This window comes from Lynx rufus, unplaced genomic scaffold (genome assembly GCF_022079265.1).
Source record: "Lynx rufus isolate CCGP_SWC_20201006 ecotype Redwood Valley unplaced genomic scaffold, mLynRuf1.p SCAF_8, whole genome shotgun sequence".
NCBI classification, from domain to species: Eukaryota; Metazoa; Chordata; class Mammalia; order Carnivora; family Felidae; genus Lynx; species Lynx rufus.
In genome coordinates this window covers 25,910,898-25,938,043 of record NW_025814896.1, presented here as the reverse complement: position 1 = coordinate 25,938,043, position 27,146 = coordinate 25,910,898, and the positions used below count along the sequence as shown (strand labels likewise).

Below are 27,146 nucleotides of genomic sequence, written 5' to 3'. Positions count from 1 at the left end.
TCGATGATGTTGGGCATGTGGTCCTTGCTCCTCCTCTGGGGTCTGGCGACTCCGTGCCAGGGGCTACTTGAGACAGTGGGCACGCTGGCTCGGATTGACAAAGATGAACTTGGCAAAGGTGAGCCCAAGACGGGCAGTCTGTGAGGGGCCCAGCTGCAGTGTAGACATCTGCATGGTGATGTTAGAGTGGCTGCTTTAAGGAAGTGCTGGAAACAGGCTGTGATTCTCATCTGCTCGGAGAGCTCAGGGGTTAAAATTTGCTTGCAGGCCCCCTTGGGTGATCAGTTGACCTCCTCCGGAGAGGAGGACTGGGTGAGGCCTGTGAGGGCTGTGTCTGCCTCAGGGATGGGGCCGGGTGGGATGGAGGAGGCTGGCGGGCCCAGCGTCTCTGCCCCACGTTTCCAGGGTGGGGGGACTCAACGAGGCATTGCATGCTCTGGGGCCCAATGGCCCAGGGTGACTGTCTCGGGGGTAGAGTAGGGCAGTCGTGAACAGGAAACTCTTCAGGGAATCAGCCTGGCCTGCCCCAGCCCTCCCAAGGAGGCCTCTTCTGTCCTGCCTTTCTCTGCAGAGCCAGGCCAGGGGGGCCCAGGAAGAGCAGGGGTCACCTCCTCCATTTTGGTCAAGCCCTGGTGGCTATGTGCTCCCTCCTTTGCTTCTGCCCTTTCTTTTGGTGCTATGAGATGGCCCAGAGTCAAGGAGCTCTAGTCATACTATTGGCCCCAAACCCAACTTGCTGTATGAGCTTGAGCAAGTCTCTGCCCTCCTCTGGACCCTACTTCCCCTTCTGTAAAATGAACTTCCCCCTTCAATCCTCCCTGCAGCCATCCAGAACTCGCTGGTTGGAGGGCCCATTCTGCAGAACGTGCTGGGCACAGTCACATCTGTGAACCAGGGCCTCCTGGGCTCTGGGGGACTTCTCGGAGGAGGCGGCCTGCTGAGCTATGGAGGGATTTTTGGCGTTGTGGAAGAGCTTTCTGGGTGAGTCTTCACTGTGGCCTCTCAACTGCCCACATGCTATGTGTCCTACAGGAAGGCTGGTCTTTTTTCTTTCTTTTTTTTTTTTTGCTTCAGGGAAGAGAGGAGAAGTTGTCTTCGATTTGTTGGCAGGCAGTGGGGGTGATGTGGGGAGCCCTGCATAGGGAGTCCCAGGGCCTGAGTCAGAAAATAATGAGTCTACAGTGTACCAGGAAACACAGGAATGACAGCATGTCCCTGCGGTTGAGGGTTCCAGTTCCGGGTTGACTTCAGTTATTCACTGTGCGACCTAGGGCAAGTTGCCTAGTCTCTCTGGGCTAATCTAGGTATCTGCACGGCTCCCTCTCACCTCCTTTGGGCGTTTGCTCCAAAGAGCCCTATGCCGACCAGCCCCTCCTTTTCCCCTCCCGTGCCTTCAAGTTCTCCAGAAGATGTATCACTCCCCTGCACCCCCTATCTTTACTGGTTTGTTTCTTGCCTCCCCTGCTAGGTTATAAACCCCAGGAGGGGTAGGGCTTTCGTCTGACCTGTTCATTGCCATATCCCTAATATCATTAATATCATTAATACGTAATAGATATTCAAAAAATATTTTTGAATGAATGAATGAAATCATATAACAGCTAATATTTATAACTTAATCACCGCTTAGCCGGGTTTTCTATGTAACCATCACTGTGCTGAACACTGTAAATTAATTATCCCATGTAATCCAGAAGAGGACTGTTATCAATGGCATTTAACAGGTGAGATTGAGGCCCCCGGCAGTGAGGGGACCTGCCCAAGTTCACCCAGGTAGGGAGTGGTGGGTGGGGGTTCGGGTGTTTAATCACCGGCCCTACGGCCTGCCCCAGGTGGGTAGGAACCATTCCCTCGTTGGTGGTGAATCAGGGGAAGGTCAATCTGGATAGCCAGGAGGAGTTAGTTAGCCGAAGGCAGATGCAGAGTGGAAGGAAAGTCAAAGGAAAAGTGTTCTAGACAGAAGGAACAGCCTGGGCAGAGGCTCAGAAGACAGAGAAAACAATCAGCTGTCTTGAACACACAAAGAGCTGTGTTCAAGAAGCCACCTGAGTTGCACGTGCGTGAGCCTGGAGATAGGAGTAGGGAGACAATGGTCCAGGTCAGAGACTGAACCAGGACTGAGGCCATGAGGATGGGGTGGGGAGATACACTGAGCCTCTAATGAGGATGATATTACATTTATTGAACACATGCTGTACCAGCATCAGTACCCACATCGTGTTACTTGTCTTTGCAACATTTGAGGTGGGTGTTTGTATCGTCCCACCTTCCAGATGAAGAAACTGAGGCCCAGAGAGGTGAAGTCATTGGGCACACAGTTGGATTTATGAGTTACAGATGGGATCTGGGACACCTCCCCGTCCAGAGGGTCTAGGCACCACCTGGTCTGAGATGGCCCAGGCACTAAGGGACTGACACTGGAGGGTGGCTGGGAATGAGTGGCCCTCCCCCTGACTCCTGTCGCCGTCCCAGGCTGAAGATTGAGGAGCTCACACTGCCGAAGGTGTCGCTGAAGCTGCTGCCTGGGTTTGGGGTGCAGCTGAGCCTGCACACCAAGGTGGGCCTGCATGGCTCTGGGTGAGTGCGTCCCGGGGAACCTCTACCCCACTGCTCCCCAGCCCAGCCCACTGCTCCACTGGGGACCCCCACTCTGTTGTCCTGTCACCCCCATCTCACTGACCCCCCCCATTTCCTCCCAGCCTACTTCCTCCCGAAGGGACACCCACCATATTGGATCTCCCCCCTCTCCCCCCCATTTCCCCTCCCGGAGACCTCCATCACACTGTTCTCCAGCAACTTCCATCTCACTTTCCTGGAGACCCCTGCCCCGTGGCTCAGGGCTCACTCGAGGAGGTGGGAGAAGAGGATGCAGGAACATGAAAATGGGGCAGGGAGTGGCAGGAAGGCGTGGGGACCAGCCAGCTCGATGGGCCCTACTCACTCCTCAGGGCCCTCGCAGCCCCCGGGGGGGCGTGGCCTGGGCGGGCGCTTTCGGGTGGGCGGGGCATCCTGGCCACGCCCCCAGCAGCGGGTCTCGCAGGACCCTGGGGGGCCTCCTGCAGCTGGCCGCGGAGGTGAACGTGTCGTCGCGGGTGGCTCTGGGCGTGAGCTCTCGGGGCACGCCCACGCTCGTCCTCAAGCGCTGCAGCACGCTCCTGGGCCACATCAGCCTGCTCTCGGGGTGAGTCCGCGGGCTCGAGCCCACGGAGGGCGGCTTCCACGCCTGCACGTGCGGGGGTGTGTGTGTGGGGCTCCTCGAGGGGCTCCTCTCCGGGGCGCACACTGGGGCATCTCCTGGGTCTCCGGCTGGGCGGGTCCTGATACCACCCAGCTTCCTGTCGGTCCGGCCAAGTTCAGCCGGCTTCGCGGACCTGCAGACTGAGGCCCAGCACGGACAGGGGGTACTGCCCAGCTCCTAGCTAGCATCACCCACTCCTGGGCGTCCCCCTTCTCCACCCTAGCCACCCTGGCCCGAGATCCTGTCGTCCCCTCTCCCAGATAGAGCAGACCCTGGCCATCTCAGTTCCCCAACTCAGTACATCAGAGACCCAGCTCTGCCTGTGACTTGTGTGACCCCAGAGGAGCCTCCTCCTCTGGGCCCGTCTGTATAATGAAGACCTAAATTTGATGATCCAGAAGGCTCTGGCACTTTTACCTCCCTCTCTTTCCCCAACTGTTCGGGACACAGTGGCCCTCCCTACACCTGTGTTGAACCATCACTCCTATGAGACAACTGAGGCCCAAAGAGGGCAAGAGACTTGTCAAAGGTCTCACACAGATTGCAGCAAGGATGGACACGGGCTGGTCTCTGGACTCATCCAAGGCTTTTCCCCAGGGCTCTGAACCCACCCCACACCCCTGGGGCACCTACCCCTCCCCTACCTCACATTTTGCGCCGCCCCATTAGTTTCTAGATTCCAGGCTGATTCCCACACTGCCAGCTCATCTTTGCTGGGTGGCTGTAGCCGCAAAGGGTAATCAGACAGCTCTGTGTTAGCTCCCATAAATAGGGGGAACCAGGGATGCCTATGTTTCCAGAAGGGCTTTCCAGAGTTTCTAGGTGGGGTCTTTGGGCTCCTTAAATTCCAGTGGCTCCCTCCCGCTCCTCTGGGCTGGAGGAGGCCTTGGAGGAAGTAGAGCCTGGATGGTGTTGGCGACCTGTGGTTGTGGTTCTGTGGTTGCCACCCCTGCTCTCCAGGCTCCCCTAGAATCCAAACAGACTTGAACATCTTCTTCTTATTCATTCAGTCATTCAATCATTCAACAAATGTTCATGAATTCACTCAACAGATATTTATTGAGCCCCCACTCTAAGCCAGGTCCTGTTCTGGACCCAAATGTCATTTGTCTATAAATGTTGGAGGAGATGCAGGGAACAGACATTTACGGAGCACAGACTGTATACCAGACATGAATACATTCCCACTTAATCTCGGCAGCAACAATTCTTTAAGGTGGGCATTGTACAGATGGGGAAACTGAAGTCATCCCCCTGATTTCCATGGCAAGACAGAGCCAAGATTTAAACCCAGGTCTCCAAAGCCTGAGTCAACCCCCTCAGCCCCAGGAGAGGAGACAGGAGACATCCAGAGCCCCCAGTGCCCACTCTGCCTTGTCATCCCAGTTGGTGCTGTCCCTGTGTGGTGGCCACACCCTCACACTTCTCTCTCTACCCAGGCTGCTGCCCGCACCGCTCTTTGGGGTCGTGGAGCAGACCCTCTTCAAGGTGCTCCCGGGATTGGTGAGTGTGTGAGTCACAGGCCAGGCATGCCCCTCCCCATGACTGTGCCTCTCCTTCCTCGGCTTTGAGTAAATCTGGGCGCCAGGCAGGATTAGGCTGTTCCTCCCTTCCACGCCCACTGGGTAATCCCATCCTGGCCTGCCCATGAGTCCCCCAGGTGCCTCCGGCAAGTCTGCAGGTGGCAGGACACAATCCATCCCCAGACTTCCGGATCCTGACTTTATAGCTCCAGATGACCTGAGTCCCCTGCTCCCAAATCCAAGCCCCTTTCTTCCTCCCTGCTCTGTCTTTGCCTCCTACATTATTGACTTAATAGTTTTCTTGATTTCTTTATTTTTTAAAGTTTATTTATTAATTTTGAGGGAGAGAAAGAGAGAGCAAGAGGGGGCACAGAGAGAGGGAGAGAGAGAATCCCAAGCAGGCTCCACACCGTCAGCGCAGAGCCCGGCACAGGGCTTGATCCCACAAACCCTGAGATCGTGACCTGAGCCGAAATCAAGAGTTGGGCGCTTAACCAACTGAGCCACCCAGGCGCCCCTATGGTTTTATTTAAACTAACTTTGAATTAAATTACAGCAGAGCCCTGGGCTTGGCAAACATGTTCAGGAAACTGCATACACATATATTGATACATCAGAAGTTAAATGTGTTATAATTAAGCTGCTCTAGGATGCCTGCTCATGGCCTGCCCCAGCCGTCCTGGTTTCCTCCAGGGGACGTGAGCCACACCTGAGAAAAGCTGGTCTGTCCACAGCCCCCTTTCACTGAGGCCAGTGAGGGGATGGTCTTGCTGGGGTCATACAGCCAGCAAAGGGCGGCCAGACCTCCAGACCCACAGTTCTGGCAGGACCTCTCTTGCGAGTCCTTGTGAGGAATAGCTGTGGGAGCCTGTGGTTGGCAAAACTGACCTGGGCTTGACAAAGCCAGTCGGGAATGAAGTGCAGGAGGAGGAGGGAAGGTCCCGGCGGCAAGGACCCTGACCCAGGCCCATTTCAGGCGGATTTCAACAAGCGGGAGTGAGTACGTTTAAATCACCGTCCCTAGGGACACCTGGGTGGCTCAGTGGGTTGAGCGTCCGACTTCGGCTCAGGTCATGATCTCGCCGTCCGTGAGTTTGAGCCCCCCGTCGGGCTCTGTGCTGACAGCTCGGAGCCTGGCGCCTGCTTCGGATTCTGTGCCTCCCTCTCTCTCTCTCTGCCCCCAACCCACTCGCCTTCTGTCTCTGTCTCTCAAAAATAAATAAACATTAAAAATAAATAAATAAATAAATAAATAAATCACCACCCCTAACCTGGACAACTGACTGCAAAGCAGGATTTGTGTAGCTCTAAGAGGTTTTAAAAATAAGACTTAGTTACTAGCATTTAGAGATTGGAGGTTTCTCGTAGCAATCCAATTTCTGGCTTCTCTGGTGCAGCCAGCCACCCTAGCCGCACAGAGCCTCCTTCCTGCAGGTGACACACGCTGGCACCCAGGAAGGAGTTCCTCCTGCCCGGCCCAGGCCCTCTGGTCTCCTCCTCCTGTTTCTGTGACACGCCTGACCCCAGAAGCCCTGGAGTTGGGGGCTCTGAGTGTAATGAAAAGGCAGCCCTCTCTTGTCTCTCTGTGACCTTCTTGTCTCTCTGGGACCTTGGGCCAGTCACCTTTCTTCTCCTGTCCCAGCTGTAGAATGAAGGGGCTGGACTGGGTCACTCTGGGGTTCCTGCTCTGGTGGACTCAGATTCTATGACTTCCAGACCTGGGATTCTGGAAGCCACACCACTGTCTCTCTGTCCTCAGAGCCCAGCGAACACACAGTGGTGTTGTGTGTGCAGCAGATGCCCCAGGGCACAGGCCTGACTCTCTGGGGCTGCCCCCCCGCCTCAGTGTCTGAATCCTAGGTTGCCCAGTGCCCCCCCGGATAGCGGGAGGGGCCCGAGACCTCAGAGGGGGCAGCTGCCTTTGCTCACAGTAGAGGGCTCTGTCCCCACACCCCAGCTGGCCTCTGAACAGTGCCTCCCCTGTTCCTCCGGCATCCTTCGAAGTTTTCTGAGGGGGCCCATGGAACTGGCCCTCTGTACCACCCCCTGCCCCTTCGGACACTTCAGGCTCCAGTCCCCCCCTTGCCTCCCGCCCATGTGTCCCCCAATCTGTCTCACGTTCTGACTTGCCTTGGTCCCCAGGACCACAGAGCAAATCATCTAGAGAAAATGTAGCCTGTCCCCTGCACTGGGCTGGGGCCACTTCCATTTTCCTGTAACACTTGTCTCTTCCGGACACAGCTGTGCCCCATGGTGGACAGTGTGCTGGGCGTGGTGAATGAGCTCCTGGGGACTGCGCTGAGTAAGCAGGGGCCCAACCCCCTCCCCCTTGCCTCTTCTCCTACCCCTCCCTCCTATCACCCGGGTGGGTGGGGGTACCAAGGGAAACAGGAAGGGGCAGAATTCCGGGACCTTTCACTCCCTCCTCAGACTGATGAGGCCGCCACATGGAAGAGGTCTAATGGTGGGGTTCCGGGCCGAGGCCAGTTCAGCAGGGCTTAGAGGCCCTGAGCCACCCAGGCCTCTCCCTGCCAGGGGCTGCAGGCCACTTGTCCACACTGATGGTGTGTTTGGCACCGTCCGGAGCACGAGGCAGATATTATTATCTGGACAGACCAGATGACTGAGGCCCAGAGCTTAATTTAAGTCAGGAACCCAAAGTCCCACAGCCACAGTGGTCCCCAGTCTCCCTGAGCCTTATGGAGACAGGGATGCCTTTGAAAAATACCAAACGGCAGAACCAGGATAAGGAGAGAGAATTAGGGGCACCTCTGTCTCTATACGTGGCGTTGTGTGACCTTGAGCTGGTGACTTCTCTGCCTGAGCCTCAGTTTCTTTATCTATAAAATGGGGATGACCATAGTGTTCAAGTGAATGCTTAGTGGAAGGCTAGGCACTCAATAAATAGTAGTTGGGCCTATTGTTATTGGGGGCTGGGCTCACGGCGTCTTTCTCCCTCCTCCCCTCCCCATACAGGCCTGGTGCCCATTGGGGCTCTTGGGTCCGTGGAATTTACTCTGGCCACGCTGCCTCTTATCTCTAACCAGTACATAGAGTTGGATATCAACGTGAGTCCCCGCCAAGGCCCTGCCCACAGCCGGGGTGTGCTGGGGCGCTGGCAGAGGCTGGGTAGGGGATGCTGGCTCAGAGCGAGGTGGATAAGCCATTCTGTCTCCTCCCATACAGCCCATCGTGAAAAGCGTAGCCGGTGACATCATCGACTTCCCCAAGCCCCCGAAACCCATCAAGGTGCCCCCCAAGGATGACCACACATCTCAGGTGGTTGTGCCTCTGTACCTCTTCAACACTGTGTTTGGGCTTCTGCAGGCCAACGGTGCCCTCGACATAGACATCACCCCCGAGCTGGTAAGTGTGGCTCCCTGTCCCACTATGGCTTGGCAGTGCTAGTGATGAGCTAGCCCCATCGTCACTGGTCAACCTTGACTAGCCCTCTTCTCTATAGTTGGAGAGGGCTGGACAATTTATGGCATGCATGTGCCCACTCTTGTCCTTGTGGCAGGCATCGCTAATCGATAATGGCCCTCTGCTTGGCTAAATCTGAATGGGACCTCTGAATCCTTCTCAGTGTGGCACTCCAGGAAGTGACCTTCGATTGGTCAGAACTGGCATATGAAATGTAGCTAGTTTTTCATCCCTGTACTTTATGAGTTCTTCTGGAGTCAGAGCCCGATTTTATACTAAAGTGTGAGTGGCTCACATTTCCACTGCTTTCTCAAGAGCAGAGTTGAGTTGGAAAAAAGAAAACTAGGGCTGGATTATACCAAAGGTCACTCGGACATTTGTTCTAAAACTTCTCGGACATCTCTGCTTCCATTCTGGCCCTTTTCATACCCTCACGGATGTCTGGAAGGCCTAATCCCCAGGAGCCCCACCCAGAGACATTTTTCTTGGTCTCACCCTTTCCAAAGGCAGTGAGTCTGAGCCACCTGGGGCCCTTGCCTGCAGCTCAGGCTGAAGGGAGCAAGGGTTGATCACTCACTTCCTGAAGGTAGGGGTCCAGAGAGCACTGTCAAGGCCTGTGGGAGGTGGGAATAGGGCCCTGAGCCGGGAGCCAGGTGTCTTCTAGCTGGGGGGAGGAGACTGGGAAGGCCAGGGAGAGACCGAGTGTGAAAATGTGTGTGTCCGAGCAGCTTGTGGGTGTGCGTGGGTGGCAGGAGAAAGGGACCATAGTGGTTATGTCCTGGTGCTGTCCTCCCCTGTGGGTGATAGCTGTGTGTTGGGTAAGTGTCTGGGAATCCTCTGGTCAGGAGAGAACGTGTGTATATATTTATCCTGTGTGAACAGGCATGTTCTGAGAAGTAGGCACGTGTAGTTCAGGGACCTCAACCATCAGGGCTGGGGGTGCTGGGCCATTATCAGTGAAAGCCTGCCTGATGGGACTGTAGTGAACGAGGGAGTCTGTGCCTGCCTGCCACTCCACTTCCCCAAGGGGATGGGGTACAGGCCCAGTGTGACCAGGTTTTCCAAATTTTTAGCCAGAGCCTGGCATATTTATATGAAATTTCTTGATTTGTTAACACTGGAAGCAAACTCATCATTTTTGAAAATACTGTTTGGATAAAGGGCAGAAATGTCTGGGACCAGATCCCTGGACCTTCAGATTGTGAGCTCTGGCAGAGGAGTTTAAAAATTCTGGAGTTAGCCTGCCCAGGTCAAATCCTGCAGTACGACTCCCCAGCTTATGACCTTGGGCAGGAGCATCAGGCTTCCCGTCTGTAAAATGGGAGTAATCATAGCACCTACCTCTCTGAGTTAATGTCATAGATGCGGAAATGAGCAAAGGCACACAAAACCCTTAGCGTGTGCCCGGCAAGTAGTAAACACTCATCGTTGGCCAATAGGAGGAACATGAGTGTGTGTAAGGTTGTGTGTGCGTAATTGGCAGGGGTGGGGTGGGGTGTGGGCAAAACAGCTTTGTGTGTGCTCAAGAATTCCTGTCTTGTCTCTGTATTCACCCTACACCCCATTTGGTCTTGGGTCCAGGTTCCCAGCAACGTGCCATTGACAACGACAGACCTGGCAGCTTTGGTCCCCGAGGTGAGTGACCCTCTCATGGGCTTTGATCCTTGTAGCTCTTTCCCGATGAGCCTGAATGAACTCCAGAATCTTTCCCAATACAGCTCTCCAGACAGCTGCAATTGAATGTTGAGTCCAAATCCCCACTCAAGTTTGAATCCCTTACACTTAAACTTTCCTGACAGCAGATTTTTGCTTGGAGAGGAAAGGATCAGAGTTTAACTGCCCAGAAGTCAGCTGGGTATTTGTCCTCTCCCTGACAGAGGACAGGAGATTCTTCCCCTCTTTCCACCTGCCCAGCTTCATCCTGGTCTCGGTCTTCTCTGCCCCCAGGGAGAAGACTCTGGGTGCTGGCCTGGAGGAGGGAAGGAAAAGGAGAGGACTCGGCAGGGGGGTTTGACTAGTGCACATCAATCAGTGTGTGGCTTCAGGGCCTGGCTTCAGCTTTCCTGACTGTTCCACTAGGGCTGGACCAGCCACTTGCTAGCCGTGGGCATCCGAACTCATACTGAAGTTGAAATGACTCCTGCAAGGTCCTTATGTAATAGCAGATTCTGATAGAGGTGGGGGTGAGGCCCAGAAGGTTTCCACTGGGGAAGATCGACGGGGCAGCGGAGTTTGGAGACACAGAGGACAAATTGAACTCTTGGTGGTGGTGATTCAGATCAGCCTTGGTGGATGTCGTAGAAGCCTCTGCTTCCTGGAGTCCTTGGCTAAAGGGCACAGGAGTCTTAGGCAGAGGGAGAGATGGGGCTAGACATTCAGAAGAACCTCCTGAGAGCAGGAGTTGTAAGATGGAGAAGACTTGGGGAGGCAGAAGTGGCAGGAATGGGGACCCATGCCTGCAGTAAGCCGGCCACGTCCCTCCAGCTCGGGGAGGCTGGGCCTGTCTCGGGAGGTTGTAGCCTTTGTTCTCACAGCGTCAGAGCCCCATGGCCCCCGCTCTCAATCTGGTTCCGTGGCTTCAGAACATAAGGATGGAATCTGGTGACTCCCTGTCCTTATGACCCTGCGACTCTGGGAGTCTGGGCTTGGATTGGTCCCCAGATCCCAGTATTCAAGTGATTCTAAGCTTCTGTGATTCCGTGGTTCCCAGCACTTCTATCATTCTATGACGTCATGATTATGAAACTTGGACTCTCCTGAGTGTGTGATTCATACAGTCAGTCAACTACCATTCACTGAGAACCTACTAAGTCCCAGGCCCCGTGCTAGGTACTGGGCACACAGACGGAGCAAAAGACAAAAAGCAGACAAAAGGCCTCTGCTTCAGGAGCTGCCGTCCTGGTGGGGATGACAGACAAATGAATAGGTAGAATATACATAGCATCAGAAGGTGGAAGAGAATGGGGCAGTGAAGGCAGATTAGGAAGGTGGGGATAGTGCTTTTAAACAGGGTGCTCTGCAAAGGCCTCACCGAGGTGACATTTGACCAGTAGGCTGAAGGAGCTGAGGGAGGGAAGCACGCAAGTACCTGGGGGAGACATTTCCAGCAGAGGAAACAGCAAGTGCAAAGGCCCTGAGGTAGGAGTATACCTAGCAGGTTGGAGGGACAGCAGAGTGGCCAGTGAGTCTGGAGAGGAGAACGAGGGGCCAGTGGTTGGAGGTGAGATGGAGAGGAGGGCAGAGGACGGGTCATGTAGAGCCTGTGGCTCTTGCAGGGATTTTGACTGCGAGGTGGGAGTCTGATTCAGCTGTCCCATGGGTTGATGTCTCCCCACTTGAATGTTAGCCTCAGAGGGCCGGGAGCAAGACAGTCTGGTTCAGGCTATCACCTTAGCACCCAGCATGGTGCCCAGGGCCCATTAGGTGCTCAGTGAGTGTTTGTTGACTGATTCTATTATCGGGGCATTGAAGCTGCCCTCGTGCCCCCTGCCCGGCCCCTGCCTCTCTCCAGGCCCTGGGAAAGTTGCCCCCGGGCCAGCAGCTCCTGCTTTTGATACGGGTGAAAGAGGCAGCCTCGGTCACTCTCCAGAACAAGAAGGCCACAGTGTCTATCCCAGCTAACATCCGTGTGCTGTCCTACCGCCCTAAAGGGACCCCTGAAGCCCTCTTCGAGCTGAATGCGGTGAGTGCCCGAGGGGGCCTGGCACCGGGGTTCTGAGCAGGGCTGCCCTCTCCGGGATGCTGGGGGGCCTTCCCCCTGATTTCAGAGTGGGACGCCCTGCGTGGCGCAGCACAGGAAGTGCCCCCTGCCATTGTCATCGTCTGGACCAAGCCCCAGCGCCCGCTTAGACTCCTGCCTGCTCCCGTCACACATCTGTCCTGGCCCGAGTCCAATCCGCTCTGCTTTCCTCGGATCTCAGGAGAGACTCCCCATGTCCTCAGCCTCTGTGTGCTCAGACGTCTCTCGGGTGACCCTCGGGCTTCCTCCCGGCCCTCCACCTCTGCTAGTTTTCCCCAAGGCACCTTGGGGCAGAGGCAGGTCCCTCCCCTGCTCACTCTCTGCCCTGCCCCCCCCAGGACCAAGCACCTTCGCCTGGCACTCAGTGCCCTCCTGCCTCATCCTCTGCCTTTCCTTCTCCCGAAGCCGCAGTTACTCGGGGCCGCCAGGTGCCAGCTCCCCACCTTTGTCGGGCAGGGTCCACCACCTGCAGTGCCGTCCCCTCCCCCCACACTTGGCTTCATCTTTCAAGATTCAGTTCAGGCGTCACCTCGCTGGGGACACCTTTCCTCGCTGTAGGCTGGATTGAGGGTCTCTCCAGGCTCCTGGAGGCCCCGAGCTTCCTCTCATACAACGTCAGTCACTCTCAGTCCTCCGGTTTTTGAACACCAGAACCTTCAAGTTACCTCCTCAGAGCCCAGCACGGGCCCTAACACACAAGAGGGCCATAGCAAGGATTTGTGGAGGGGACGGGTGGGTCCCTTGTTGGCCCAAGGGGACCTGCCCTCAAGCTCCTCCTGCTGAATTCATGGGTAACCTCCACCTGCTTTCCCCATGTAGGTTTTGACTTTAAATGCCCAGCTGGCCCCCTCGGCTACCAAGCTGCACCTCTCGCTGTCCCTGGAACGGTAACATTGGGTCCTGGGCCTTGTCTTTGGGAACAAGAATGAGGGCGCTAGAACCGCCTCCCATTCACTGAGCATCAACTAAGTTACCAGCATCTTCCTTGCCTCCAGGACCTGCCAGGGAGGGGTCGGTGTTAGCCCATTTTACAGATGAGACAATAGGGGCTCAGGGAAGCAGGATCCGGAGCAGGCTTCTTCCATCGCACCTGCTCCAAATCTGACCCTGGGAGATGCACCTGCTGCCAGGACACGGAGTCTGAACTTCCGAGTGATCAGCCGCAGAGGCTAGCCACAGAGATGGCTGTGCCGTGCTTTGTTATTCATGCAGACTGCGTACTTCTCTCAAGGGCCCACCCCCGTGGTAACTAGGCCCCATGGTAATCACAAGAGCCGAGACAGCGATGTTGATGGCAGTCCTTCCCGACACACGCCCAGCACTTTACAGTCGGCAAAGCCCAGGCTCACACAGTGGGTTGTCCCCAGAAGCAGGTCTGCGGTCTGGGCCTCCGCTCTCCAGGCCCAGTGCTGTCACGTTGGCCTGAGGCCTGGGGACCTGCCTGTCCCTCCTCTGGGTGCGGGGGATTTCCCAGGGGCCTCTGGGATCTGCCTGTCCTGAACCGTAGGCCCCCAGTGCTCACCTGACCCCACGTTAGTGTCCCCTGCACCCCCCTGCAAGGCTCCGTTACCACCATTTCCAACCTTGCCCACTGCCTGGGTTTGCCTCCCCTTCCTGGTGGCAGTTCATGCCTCAGGCTTCAGGAAATAGAGGCGTGCATCCGGGCTCTGGCCCTGGCCCTGGCCCTGCATTTGGGTCAGCTGGGATCCGTCGGTGCTGCTGTCTTTAGTGCTCGCGTGCTGGATGCGGGGAACCCTGTGCCCAGAGCTTGGTCTGTGGGAGGGCCACTGCTTAGAGAGGTTCAGCCACTGGCCCGGGGCCAGCTGGGAGTGACACCAAGGCTCCAGGGCCAGAGCATCAGAGGGGGCAGTCATGATATCTCAGAAGGAAGTTAGATCCCTTCAGGCCCATTTTACAGGTGAGAAAACTGAGTGTCTGAGTCGAGGCCGGATAGAGGCAGAGTTGGAGCTGTCACCCTGTTTCCTGATCCTGGAGAGCTAGGAGTGGGGTGCACTGGGGGTGTGGTGGGCAGCGGGGCCCCCCAACACCTCTCTTCTCTCCGCCAGGCTTCATGTCAAGCTGGCCTCCTCCTTTGCCCACGCCTTTGATGTAAGTTCCTGGAAGAGTGAGCAGCTTGCCAGTGGTGAGGGTCTGCAAGTGGGGGGTGGAAAGGGGCAGGATGAGCCACGGTCGTACGACTGAGCTGGCCTCAGTCTGGGTTCTGCCCCAGCAAGCCAGAGTGGCCAAACGTCAGAGCAGGTGTGCATGTGCGTGTATGTGTGTGTGAAAGAGTCATCGTCTTAGGAAGGTGAATCTCATCGTCTTGCCAAGTCTTGGAAGCTCACAAATCGTAAACATCCAGAATCTCACAAGGGTTCAAAATTCTGGAACTTTGCACAAGTAATAATGTTCCGGAACTCAGAAAGTTCTAGCGCTTCAGAGCCCCAGAGAGCCCTTAGTGTCCTGCTTCTCAGAGTTCTGAGGTCCCAGAGTCTCTCAATGGTCTCAGGTTCTAGAACATTCTAAGGGCCCCTAAATGAATAAGAATCTAAGAGCAGACCGCTCAAAGTTCTACTGGAGCTGGACATGGGAGCTGGGCATGTTTTCTGCTCTCTTTCGCAGGCACTGCCCCTTCCAGGCCCCACAGACCCTTCCTCTAGGAAGGCAACTTTTCCAAGCTCATGGGGCCTGCGTGAAGCTGTCCTAAATCAGAGTCCCCTTTGGGGTCATTGGCAGCCACCCCAGTGGGCCCTGTGCCCACCAGGAACTGTGTCCTCAGGCTTTGGGGAGGCTCAGAAGCTGGACCTCTGGATTCCCTCCCTGGGGAGGGGTGTGCTGCTCCCTGTGAAGCCACACCTCCCAGCCGTCCCTGTGCTCTGTTGCAGGCATCCCATTTAGAAGAATGGCTCAGTGATGTGGTCCGGGTGGCCTATGTGCCGAAGCTCAATGGTATGGGGGGACTTTGCTATCTTCTTGGAAACGTGGAGTGTCTGAACTCAGGATTGTTCATTGCTCTGATAGAGACACTGAGGCTGGAGGGGGGTTGATCCCCATTTCCAAGATGCAGAAACTGAGGCACCAGTGTTCCATTTCAAACCACATCGATTAGTACCTCCATCACACCAGACCCCGGGCCCTGAGAACTATCTGACCAGTGTCCTGTCCTCAAGCTCACAATCCAGAGGGAAATAGTCACATAAACGAATGACTAGAATATGGACTCAGGGGCTTTTGCGTGGCTCAGTCGGTGAAGGGTCCGACTTCGGCTCATGTCATGATCTCACCGTCCGTGAGTTCGAGCCCCACGTTGGGCTCTGTGCTGACAGCTCAGAGCCTGGAGCCTGCTTCAGATTCTGTGTCTCCCCCTGTCTGCCCCTCCCCTGCTCCCACTCTGTCTCTCTCTCTCAAAAATAAATAAACATTTAAAGAATTAAAAAAAAAAGAATATAGATGACTCAGAGTGTGCAGGGGGCTGACAGAACCTGAGGGGAGACTCTGATGATATAGATACAGAAAAGGAGCGCTTTTGTTTGGGTTTAGTAGGATGGGTATGAGTCCGCCAACAAGGGAAACTGAGTCCCCAAGAACAGAAATGGCTGGCCTAAGGAAACTGGTCCCAGCCTCCACGTACCTTTGCTTTTAACCATTTCCTTTTCGCAGTGGACCTGGATGTTGGAATTCCCCTGCCTAAGGTTCTCAATGTCAATTTTGCCACTGCAGCCCTGGAGATCATAGAGGTGAGCCTCCCGTACAGGTGTGGCCTCGCCAGGCCTTCATCTTGTCTCTGGAGAGCCTCACTTAAAACTCCTGACACTGTCCGTCGGTCACAGAGTCCTTTCCTGTTGAATTCAGACACATGTCTGACCTATAGAATAGACTCTCAGATTCGCTCCCAGAACCACAGCTCTGCTGCCCCAGGGGTGGCAAATACATGTCCTGTCTCTCCTTGACCCTGTGCCTGTGGCAGGCACGGCTAGTAGGTCATGACAGTTTTTTTTTCTTGCTCGATAGCAACATGGCCTCACAATCCTTTTCAGTGTTGAGTCTTGGAATGGCTGTGGGAGGTGGGAAGAGCCAGGAGTTATGGATCCATTTCTCAGATGAGGATCAGGGATAAAGGAGGCCAAATTTCTGGCCCAAGGCCACGCAGGAAATTAGCAGGAGAAATGGCCCGTGAACTTGGGTCTCTTGACTTAAGTTCGAAAGTCAGTGACCTCTCCCGCACTGGATGTCATTCATTCATTCATTCATTCGTTCGCTCATTCATCCCGTTCCTGAGTGCCTGCTGTGCTCCAGGTTCAGTGCTAACTCCAGGGCGTGGGGCCAAGGGGAGAATTAGGAGGACGACACAGAGGTGGCTGCAGGGATGGAGGGCATGGCAGGGGTCTTGGGCACAAGGACCCAGATGATGTAATTGAGAACCATCGCTCCTTGCAGAACGCTGTTGTGCTGACCGTGGCATCCTGAAGCTGAGAGACGGCCACCTTCCCTCCCCGTTCACTGCCAGAGTCTGTACACCTGCCCACTCTGCCTCAGTTTCCCTCCCAGCCTCTAGCCTGTGTCGGTGACAGTATTAGTGTCCCTTACCCACCCAGGACCACCCAGGTGCTCTGGCCCTGCAGCTCTGCCCCCGGCCTGGGGTGGGGACTACAGGGCTGGCCACAGGACTCCGCTTCGAAGAGAGCTCTGGCCTCAGGAGAGAGTTGTGAGCTTTCAATAAACCACTCCTCTATCTCAGTACCTCCCGGCTGGTTTGTTCCCCAGTCACACAGGGGCTGCCTTGGCCTCCGTTTCTGGACCCTCTCCAGCTCCAGTCCAGGGCTCCTGGGAGGTGAGGGACTTGGGGCCTGGTCTTTGTAGCTTTGCGTCCCAGACTTACCCGGTTGGCCTGGGAAGGCTCTGTGTCTTGTCCTGCCTTCCTTCACCTCTGCCTCGAGCTCCTCCTGTCCCCTCCCCTGTCCTCTACTCCCCTCCCCACTGTTTTTCAGGACCTGTCTTTCACCCTGTCTCTCTGAGCTGTCTGATTCTGCGTCTGTCTGTCTCTGTGTCTCTGAGACAGAATGGGACTTCTCTCTGAGCCAAAGGGTGAATAGGAGTCCTCTAGGGAGAAAAGGAGCCAGCATTCCAGGAAGCAAGGGTGACCTGGTCCTGCCCTGGAGGGATCCCTACTGTCTGCACATTGGCGGTGGACTTACCTGGGGACAGAACAAAGCTACACTAAATGCTCATAGTGCGGATGGGGAAACTGTTGGCGGACCCCAGACCATACAGCGGCAGAGTTGGGGTGGGAAACTGGGGGTCCCGCCTCGGTCCTGGCTCCTCCCCGTTGCTCAGGATGGGCCTCCTGGGTCCTGGGGAATGACCTCAAGTTGGCATTTATGGGTGGGCTCAAGGTGCCAATAAAGTTTTGGGAAGTGACACAGGATCTGGGGAGACAGAAGAGTTGGAGCCCATCTCAAAGTTTGTCCACCATAGGAATGACCCCGTGACCACCCATCAACCCTCCCACCTTCCCACCCTCCTTCTCTCTCTCCCTTCTGCCCCCCTTCATCCACTCACCCTACAGTTATGCGAACCTATCGGCATGTATGCCAAGCCCGGTGCGAAGTGGCATGCTGGGATTTATCTTGACTCTTTTCCCACTTCCATTGTCCCCCCACTCCTGTCCAGAGCAGGGCAATGGTTAACTGAGTGGCCCGGGTTAGCTGTCCGAGTTAAAATCCCATCCTACCTGCTGATCAGCCACGTGACTTTGGGCACGTCATTCAGTCTCTCTGACTCTTGGTTCTTCATCAGTAACTTGGGGATAATAGTAATAAGGTTTTGAGGGTTACCCAGCACTTAGCATGGTGAGCTCATGCACTGCTCTGCCCTCTCACCATGGCTTCATCTACTCCCTCCTCTCCGCCTGCACCCCGCACACCCTCCTCATCAATCTGTCCCTCCCTCCTCTCTCCCGTCCCATCCTCCACCAGCCCCCCCTTGTCCTCATCTGACCATCTCATCACCGTTGACAACCCTTCATTGTCTGGATTCTCACTGCCAGCAGGAAATCACCCAAAATCCCAGGGTGGCATTTGAGACCGCCCGTGACCTGGCCTCCGCCGACTCCTCTGGGAGCACGGAGAAGGAGCGGAGTCGTCTCTGTGTCTCAGGCTCCTCATCTGTGAAATGGGAACACTCTCAGACTCACTCAGAGGTCATCTGAGGATTAAATGAGAAAATGTGAAGCACAGAGAAGAGCGCCTGGCCTGTGGTAAATGCACGTGATGTGGAGCCAGGCCCTTGGACGGCATCTCCGTCTTCCTGAGCACCAGACACTCCCCCCAAGTGTGCCTGGCAAACTTGCTGTCCCTCAACACGCAGGGCACCTCAGCCCCCAGCCTCTCTGTGCCACAGGCAGGGTCCATTATTGTACCCACCACATTGGATTGTCACCCCTTGGTCCCATTGTCCCGCTCGACCAAGAGCGCCGCCAGGTCAGGTATCTGCTTCATTATGGTGAGTCCTGTGGCCTCGTGGAGTAGCAGTGAGAGAAGCTTGTCTCCGCTGGGCCCCAAGCGTGTATCAGTCTCGTGTTACATGCTTCACACCCCTTACCTCACTTCATTTTTATCGCGACCATAATCCGTGGACAGGGTCTCTCTGTTTTACATGTGAGGGAACGGAGGCTCAGAGACGCGAAATTGGACAGCTTCTCAGTGGTGGAGCCAGGACTTGAACCAGATCCTTCTGACCCTAGTTCCAAAGCCTGGATTTTTCACTGCTATGCTCTAAAAGTAATACTTGCTGCATTTTTATGTATTTACTGTTCCAAGTGCTTTAGATACACCATGTTTTTGACTCTGTGAGCCAACCGTGCTTCCTAGGAACTGCTTTTACCCTCATTCTATAAGTTAGGATGCTGAGGCACAGAGAGGTTAAGTGACTTACCCACAGCCACACAGCTGGGAAGTGACAAGACCAGGATTTGAACACAGGCCCCCTGGCTCCACAGCCCAGCTCTGAACCTCTGCACTTAGAGTAGAGGCCTGAAATGAGATGTGCAGGGAGCCCCCCCCCCCACCATGGACAGCTCCCTTGCAGCCCTGGCCGCTGACCATTCATGACAGGAACGGGCTGAAGGAGGGGTCAGGAATGGGAGCAGTTCTGTTTCCTGCTCCCTCAGCCCCCCTGCGTGAGCCCCCCACTTGGCCCCCTGCGTGACTCAGTCACCTCCCAGGGCCTGGCTACTTCAGCCCCAGACAAAGGAGCCTTTTGGACACTAAGTCCAGGTGATCTCCCTGGCGCCAGTGCTGTACTAATCCTCTTGGTGCCCCAGGGGACAGGCCAGCCTCATGGCCCCCAGGGTCTGGCTGGTCTTGGGCCTGAGGAGGGCACAGAGCCTCAGGCGACTGAGAGAACCACCTTCCTGTGTGCACCGCCCTCTATAGTTTATAGTGCACCCTGTGGGGAGTGAGAGCATGCGTGGTCCGTTCCCTACACTGGCGTCTGTGCCTGTGCTGGCTGGCGGTGGGGCACACGCCTGGTTCGCCAGAGCCACACCATATCACATGGGCTGTCGAAGGTGCTGGGTGGGCCAAGGAAGGGGCAGGCTTGGGGTTGTCACAGAAAGCTTTGCAGAGCAGCTGACATTTCTGTATGACTATGACCAGTGGAGTCTAGAGAAGGGTGTTCTGTGGCAAATATTGCACGTGCAAAGGCCCAGAGACAGGGAACGGAAGTGGGGAGTGGAGAGAGGAGCAGACCCACCTTGGATGCCAAGGAAGGGACCTGGGCTGTGTCCCAGCAGGTCTTGGAGGGGCAGTGGCTGCCTCTGGAGGCGTTGCCTGGGAAGGGGCAGGAGGGAACATTCTGGGGTGATGGAAAGTTCTATATTGAGACAGGGGTGTGGGCTCCATCGTTGAATAAAATTGTCAAAGTTCAACAAATAAACACTTGGGACTTGTGCATTTCACTGTCTGTAAGCTTTATACCCAAAGAAAACAATCGCAATGGCATACGTATTGAAGTGTTTACGGGGAAATGTACCACTCCCTGAAGTTTACAGTTCTTCCAAATTCACTGTATGTGTGAATAGTTCATAATGAAATATTGGGAGAAAAATCTTCAGGTCAAAAGAAGCCCATCTACTTGTTCTCTTCACACCAGCCCCAAGTTTGGAGAGTCAGATCTATATACATCTCCCTGAATCTTCAAATCAGTCCTGTGAAGCAGATGTTATACCCATTTAGCAGATAGAAATGATGAGAAGCACAGAGAAGGGAAGTGGCTGGCCCAAGGTCATGTGGCGAGTTGGGGGTTGAGCTGAGTCTGAATCTGAGTTAGCCTGCTGCTGAGTCCAGTCTGGGGGCACTTCCTGGCTGCCCAGGCCATCTGGAGTGGACAGAGCCTGACTTAGAGCTGGCAACCAGACGCACCTGTAGGGGTTTTTGGTTCCCCCACGTGGGGGCCTAGCTGGAGTCTCCAGTAACGTGTCCGGACCAGGGGCTGATAAACCTCAGCTCATGTGACACCATCCGGGAGTGAGTGAACGTAGCTCTCGGAATTAGCCACAAACCGCAGCTATTTGTGGTTTTGGAGCTCGATGTCTGATTTGCAGAGCAAATCTGGATTCCAGTCTCTCATAATTACATGGTGTTTCCCTCTCTAGGTCTGGACTCAGACCCAGCTGCTATATAAGGCCAGCCTCTGAATAGACTCAGGCAAAAGCAGAGGGCCTGGTGAACAGGACCTCTCAAAACTGAGCTGCCGGGACCTTGCAGGGTAAGGAGGAGCCCCTTCCCTATTCAGTGTCTGGGCACTGGGGAGGCTGAGGCCTCAGGAGGCAATGAGGAGAGTCTCAGACTGGAAACCTGCCTGCGTAACCCCTCTCTGAGCCTCTTCTGTCTTTCCTATAACATGGACATAGAAAAGCCTCTCAGGGAGGCTCTGAAAAGGGCCTGAGTCACCCCAGTGACCTGAGTTAACAGAGCTGCACTTACACTTCTCAGGGATTTGGGGTATCTGGTGCCTTTGCTGTTTCTCTGAGACTCCTCAGCTGCTTGCCAGATCTCCCTCCATTGGTGCCATCTTTTTAACCGAAAGTGATGATCCCTCTTTGAACAGAGAACTTTCTGGGTAGTGGGTTAGGATGAGGTAAGGAAACCAGAAAAAGATTTTTTTGCACATGTTAACCCTTCATATTCTAGTATAAATGAGTGCTTCCAATATTCTGGGAGTAGATGGAGTGGGGAAAAAACCTGGAGGCTTTGGAAAAGGGAAGAGGGTGCATAAGTGGAGGGGGCTGAAGCCAATGATTTTACAATGTGGCCCAGAGGAGAGTCCGTGGTGCTCTGAAGCTGGTGCTCAGGTAGAGTTGACAGAGAGAAGTGGGTTAGGGCATGGAGGCAGCAAAATAAGGTTTCTTAAAGACTGAGCAGCTTATCCCAAAATGCATGCTTCCTCGCTCCCAATCGATAACACTCCACACCCACTTCTTTTTTTTTTTTAATGTTTATTTTTGAGAGAGAGAGAGAGAGCACGAGTGTGAGCAGGGGAGGGGCGGAGAGGGAGGGAGACACAGAATCCCAAGTAGGCTCCAGGCTCTGAGCTGTCAGCAGAGAGCCTGATGTGGGGCTCGAACCCATGGACCGCAAGATCATGACCTGAGCCGAAGTCGGACGCTTAACCGACTGAGCCACCCAGGCGCCCCCCACCCACTTCTTAGGGGTCTAAAATAATAGTGCCAAAACAGTAACAGTAACTGCTGTTTATTGCCTACTATGTACCAGAAACAGTGTGTTAGTAATTAGGAGGCAGAGGTTCAAAAAGGTAAACTCTCTTGTCTAAGGATTAGAACCCAGATAGCTCTGATCCAGAGCTCTTAATCTCAAGTACCTGGTATAGAACTGTCTCCTTCAAAGAGGTAAGAGTGATTTTTGGCTGGATGGATGCATGAAATTGTGGCTAGATGAATGTGTTGATAGATGGATGAACTGATAGAAGGATGCACGGATGGATGGATGGATTTATGAAGGGGTGGATGGGTAGACAGAAGGATGGATGGACAGATGGATGGAAGGAAGGAAGGAAGGAAGGAAGGAAGGAAGGATGAGTGGATGGGAGGATGGATGGATTGGTGGGTGAACAGACGGGTAGATGCTGGAGAGATTCTCCCTAGAGTCTGTCTGCTGTGAGTTTGCTATTTTGGCTGGAGTCCTCATGACCTCTCTCCCTGATGCTCCATTTGGAAATTTCATCTTGGGGGATAATCAGACATCCATGGCTCTAGGACAGTTTGGTTAATGGGTCTGCTCTGTGTCTCCGGATTCATTTCATTCATTCAACTTAGAAGATGGTATTGGGAATTCTGGACCCTTCCCCGTATGTCCCTGGGCCTCGGGATCCCGATATGATTCTTGGCAGGGAGTGCCTAGCTCCACCTGCTTCCAGGGTGGTGACTCTGATGCACTGTCTCCTCAGCAGGGAAGCAGTGCCAGCATGTGGACAGCCTGGTGCGTGGCTGCTCTGTCTGTGGCAGCTCTCTGTGGCACCCGCGCAGAAACAAACACTGTCCTCAGGGTTACCAAAGACGTGCTGAGCAATGGTGAGTCCAGGCCTGCGGCAGTCAGGGGTGACGTGGGGTGGGCAGGGCAGTCCAGCCAACTCTGAAGTCCCAAGGACCCTCTTCACGTCAGGCGGGTGGGTAAATTATTCCCCCTTTTGCTTTTGGTTACCATTCCCTACACACTTACACCATGTTGAGGACTTCATGCCTGAGGCGGTAGAAGCAGTGACTAAGAGCTTGGGTCCTCGAGTCAGCCTTCCCAGGGTTCAAATACTGACCGACCTTAAGTCCACAACTTGAATTCTCTGAGCCTCAGTTTTCTCGTCTGCAACATGGATGTGATTGTGGCCCCCGTCATAGAGGACTGGTTTGAGAATGAATGAGGTAGCCTTCTGAAAACGTGGTCCCGTTCCTGGTACATACATTGAAGGCCTTCAAATGTGGGGGCTGTAATTATTCCCCCCTTTAATTCTTGGGAGCTCATTTTTGTCATCTGGCAAGCAAAGACCTGCCCTGATGCCATCCAAGCAGGTTTATAAGCTCTAAAGTGTGGAGCACTTGAAAGGGAGTAGAAGGAAGAAAATCTTTCCAGGTTCGGTGAATGATGTTGAAATCTAGTTAAAGCAAGAGCAGGTCCAGGTTAGCAGTCAGTGAGCCCACCTGAATGTCAGGGCTGGATTGGTCTGGGGGAGTCTTCCCATTCGACCTTGACATTCTACTGGTGGGAAAGGTGGGGCCCAGAGGTGGCGCCTGGGGGAGGAAGCCCTCACTAATGCCTTTGCTTCTCTGCAGCCATTTCAGGCACCCTGCAGCAGAGTGATGCTCTCCGCTCAGCCCTGAGAGAGGTGCCCATGGGTAAAGCTGGTGGTGATGGTGGAGGACCTCTCCTGGGGGGTCTGCTTGGTGGAAGTGGAGGTGGTGGGGGCGGTGGCCTTCTGGGGGGCCTGCTTGGTGGTGGGAGCGGAGGGGGTGGTGGTGACCTGTTGGGTGGGGTTGGGGGAGGCTTATTGGGTGGCGGAGGCAGCAATGGCGGGGGGCTTTTGGGTGGCAGTGGCGGGGGGCTGTTGGGTGGCGGAGGCAGCAATGGCGGAGGGCTTTTGGGTGGCAGTGGCGGGGGGCTGTTGGGTGGCGGAGGCAGCAGTGGTGGGGGGCTCTTGGGTGGCAGTGGCGGGGGGCTCTTGGGTGGCAGTGGCGGGGGGCTGTTGGGTGGCGGAGGCAGCCATGGCGGAGGGCTTTTGGGTGGCAGTGGCGGGGGGCTGTTGGGTGGCGGAGGCAGCAGTGGTGGGGGGCTCTTGGGTGGCAGTGGTGGGGGGCTGTTGGGCGGCAGTGGTGGGGGGCTGTTGGGCGGCGGAGGCAGCAGTGGCGGGGGGCTCTTGGGTGGCGGAGGCAGCAATGGCGGGGGGCTCTTGGGTGGCAGTGGTGGGGGGCTCTTGGGTGGCAGTGGTGGTGGTCTCTTGGGTGGCGGTGGTGGTCTTCTGGGTGGTGGCCGACACCATTACGATGACTACAGACGCGTTGAATTCCCCCGAGGTGTCGGTGGCATTCCCTACAACGATTTCCATGTTCGAGAGCGCCCCCCCAAATATACCAATGGCAAGCAGCTTGGTGGTAATTACAAGTATGGTCACATCGAGACCAATGACAACACTGCTCAGCTGGGGGGCAAATACAGATACGGTGAGATCCTTGAGTCAGATGGAAGCATCAGGGACCTCCGAAAAGGTGACTACCGCAATGCTGACAATGCATATGGCGGCCACAGGGGCCGTGGGCAGTACAGGTCGGCCGAAGGTGCAGCAGCCGTGGGCAGGCTTCACCGGAGGGAGCTGCGGCCCGGAGAGATACCACCCGGTGTAGCCACTGGGGCGCTGGGCCCAGGTGGTTTGCTGGGCACTGGGGGCATGCTGGCAGCCGATGGCATCCTGTCGGGCCAAGGTGGCCTGCTCGGAGGAGGTGGTCTCCTTGGTGATGGAGGACTTCTCGGAGGAGGTGGAGTCCTGGGCGTGCTTGGCGAGGGCGGCATCCTCAGCACCGTGCAGGGCATCACCGGGTAAGAAGGGGCCAGGCTCTCCCTATCAAGCCCAAATGATGAACTTAACAAACATGGTGATCACCCCAGGGGCCTAGAGTTGGAGGGGTGACAGTCTTCAGAGCCCCATGCACTTCAAGACTTGGCCTCAGGACTGGACATCTTGAGAGTCCCAAGTTGTGTGGCTTGGGGTCTAGTCACTAAACAACCCTGAATTTGAGTCACAGCTCACCTTTTTATGTATGTGTGTGAGTTTGGGCCATTGTTTTCATCTCTCTGAGTCTCAATTTCCTCATCTACAGAATGGTCATCATCATAGTTAAAGTAGAAAATGTGCAAGGATTTAAAACTACACACATATAATTTCAGCTATGCCCAGTCTCCTTCTCATATTCTCATAGTCACTATTTAATTCAACAAATACTGAGAACGTCTCCTATGTGCAGGCCACTGTGTTGGCACTGGGGACAAGGACACATGGTTAACCAAGAAAAGACACATCTCTAGTCCTCACAGAGCTTGCAGGCCGATGGGGTATATGGGCTTTGATAAAGACGCCTGAAAATAATCATGCAATTATAACACTGGTTAGCAGCTCATGGAGAAATAAGGATGTGTATAGTGGGGGAGGTCAGGGAAGGCTTCCTGGAGGAAGAGGGTCTTAAACTGAAAGCAGAGAATTTGTAGGAAGGAACCAGGAAAAGAAGGGCAAGGATAAGCAGGGAGAATGGCATCTTTACGAGAAAAAAATTCAAAGGAAATACAAGGAAATGTAAACAGTGGGCCTCCAGCCAATGAGAGTGTGGGTCATGGCATTTTTTCCCTGTCACTTCTCTGTGTTTTCCAAGTTCTATCCACAAACCTCAGGTCTCGTTAGAGTTAGGGGGAATGAATGTGGCACAGAGAAGGGGGTGTATGACACAGGGCACCCCCAGTGAAGCATGGCAGACCCCGGGGATGACCATCTCACCAGCCTGGGTCCTATGCAGGCTGCGCATCGTGGAGCTGACCCTCCCCCGAGTGTCCGTGCGGCTCCTGCCTGGTGTGGGCGTCTACCTGAGCTTGTACACCCGCGTGGCCATCAATGGGAAGAGGTGTGTACCCTCAGCCCTGGAGGGGTCCCCACCACCCGAGGTCCTGGATGAAAGATCTTGAGCAGGTCATTTCCCCTGTCTGCACCCCAGCCTCTTTGTCTGTAATGTGAGGAATACTAACACCGAATGTGTTACCGGCACCTGACTTATACCCTTGGGCTCAGGCCATCTTCCGGTCCCGGTCAGCAGTGAAGGTAGCCTGCATGGGTGTTAAGATCTGGGAGGCTAGAGACAGGTGACAGCCTGGCTTTGAATCCTGACTCTATTACAAGCTGTGTGACCTCTGGTCAGCCCCTAATGTCACCAAGTCTTAGTGTCTTCACCTGCCACGGACATAGTGACATCTCCTTTTCCAGGTGGCTGTGGCCGCAAGGGAGGGAAAGCAAGAAAATGTCTCCCTGATAGTGCCCGCCACAAAGTAGGTGCTTAGCGGAGGACTTTAGAGAGTGGACTTTTGTGCTGATTTCTCCCCATGGGACGAGGTCCTGTCTATAAGGCTAGGTCAGTGGGTAGTCACTTTGAAAACCAGAATTTATGTGTAGAGTTCATTTATTGACTCCTGTTCCCAGCCTTTGAGGCTCTCTCATTGACTAAGTGGGAGATGGATTTGTTCATGGATGTAGAGGGACCTGGGAAGCCTTCTGGTTTGGGACCCCTAGAGATGAGCAAGGCGCAGAATAGATGCACGACAGCAAGGGGCAGGGACAGCAAAGACAGCCCAAGGTGCAAGGTGCTGGGTAGAACTGAATGAGGCTGGAGGCCTGGAGGCTGAGGTTGACTAGCCGTCTCCCTGGCCCCACGACCTCCTCTAGTCTCATTGGCTTCCTGGACATCGCGGTGGAAGTGAACATCACGGCTAAGGTCCGGCTGACCATGGACCGCACAGGCTACCCTCGGCTAGTTGTAGAGCGATGTGACACCCTCCTGGGGGGTATCAAAGTCAAGCTGCTTCGAGGGTGAGTACCAGTGGGCAGTGGAATGCCTCGGTGGACGGTGGAGCGGTCTATCTTTGATAAACATGTGGTCAGGAGCAGAGGCTCTAGAAGCAGCCTGCGGTTCAACCTCCACGATTCCTTGCTGTGTGACTTTGAGCAACTCTGCTGCCCTCTGAATCTGAGCTCCACTTGCTGTGTCTGTGAAATGGGCTAATTCTCTTTCCCTTTGGAATGGAGATAATGAATGCAAAACAGTACAGAACCTGGCACATTTTAAGTTTTCTGAAGAGGGGCGCCTGGGTGGCTCAGCTGATTACACCTCCAACTCTAGATTTTGGCTCACCTCATGATCTCACGGTTTGTGGCTTCGAGCCCCGTTTTGGGCTCTGTGCTGACAGTGCGGGGCCTGCTTGGGATGCTTCCTCTCCCTTTCTCTGCCTTTTCTCCCCTCTAAAAATAAGTAAATATTTTGAAAAAGAGTTTTCTGGGACGCCTGGGTGGCTCAGTTGGTTTAAGCATCCGACTTCAGCTCAGGTCATGATCTCGCAGTTTGGGGGTTCAAGCCCCACGTTGGCTCGGTGCTGACAGCTCAGAGACTGGAGCCTACTTCAGATTC

General features: G+C 54.9%; 2 protein-coding genes across 2 annotated transcripts in view; both read left to right on the top strand.

The window, feature by feature from the left end:
• On the top strand, positions 1-16,390 carry BPIFB3 (BPI fold containing family B member 3). The gene is made up of 15 exons (XM_047067738.1): positions 1-118; positions 825-981; positions 2,473-2,577; positions 3,041-3,181; positions 4,678-4,741; positions 7,003-7,063; positions 7,738-7,829; positions 7,948-8,127; positions 9,766-9,819; positions 11,696-11,866; positions 12,743-12,810; positions 13,990-14,032; positions 14,809-14,872; positions 15,584-15,660; positions 16,361-16,390. Exons 1-15 carry the CDS (start codon positions 4-6, stop codon positions 16,388-16,390), a joined length of 1,422 nt encoding a protein of 473 aa, XP_046923694.1. The 5' UTR covers positions 1-3.
• Positions 16,391-22,405: 6,015 nt separating this feature from the next.
• The window catches only part of BPIFB4 (BPI fold containing family B member 4), a 29,027-nt gene continuing 24,286 nt past the window's right edge, over positions 22,406-27,146 (top strand). The window contains exons 1-5 of the mRNA XM_047069875.1: positions 22,406-22,511; positions 23,265-23,327; positions 24,003-24,522; positions 25,491-25,595; positions 26,408-26,551. Of these exons, the coding sequence (XP_046925831.1) occupies positions 22,406-22,511; positions 23,265-23,327; positions 24,003-24,522; positions 25,491-25,595; positions 26,408-26,551 (938 nt within the window). The remainder of the gene's footprint in view (positions 22,512-23,264; positions 23,328-24,002; positions 24,523-25,490; positions 25,596-26,407; positions 26,552-27,146) is intronic.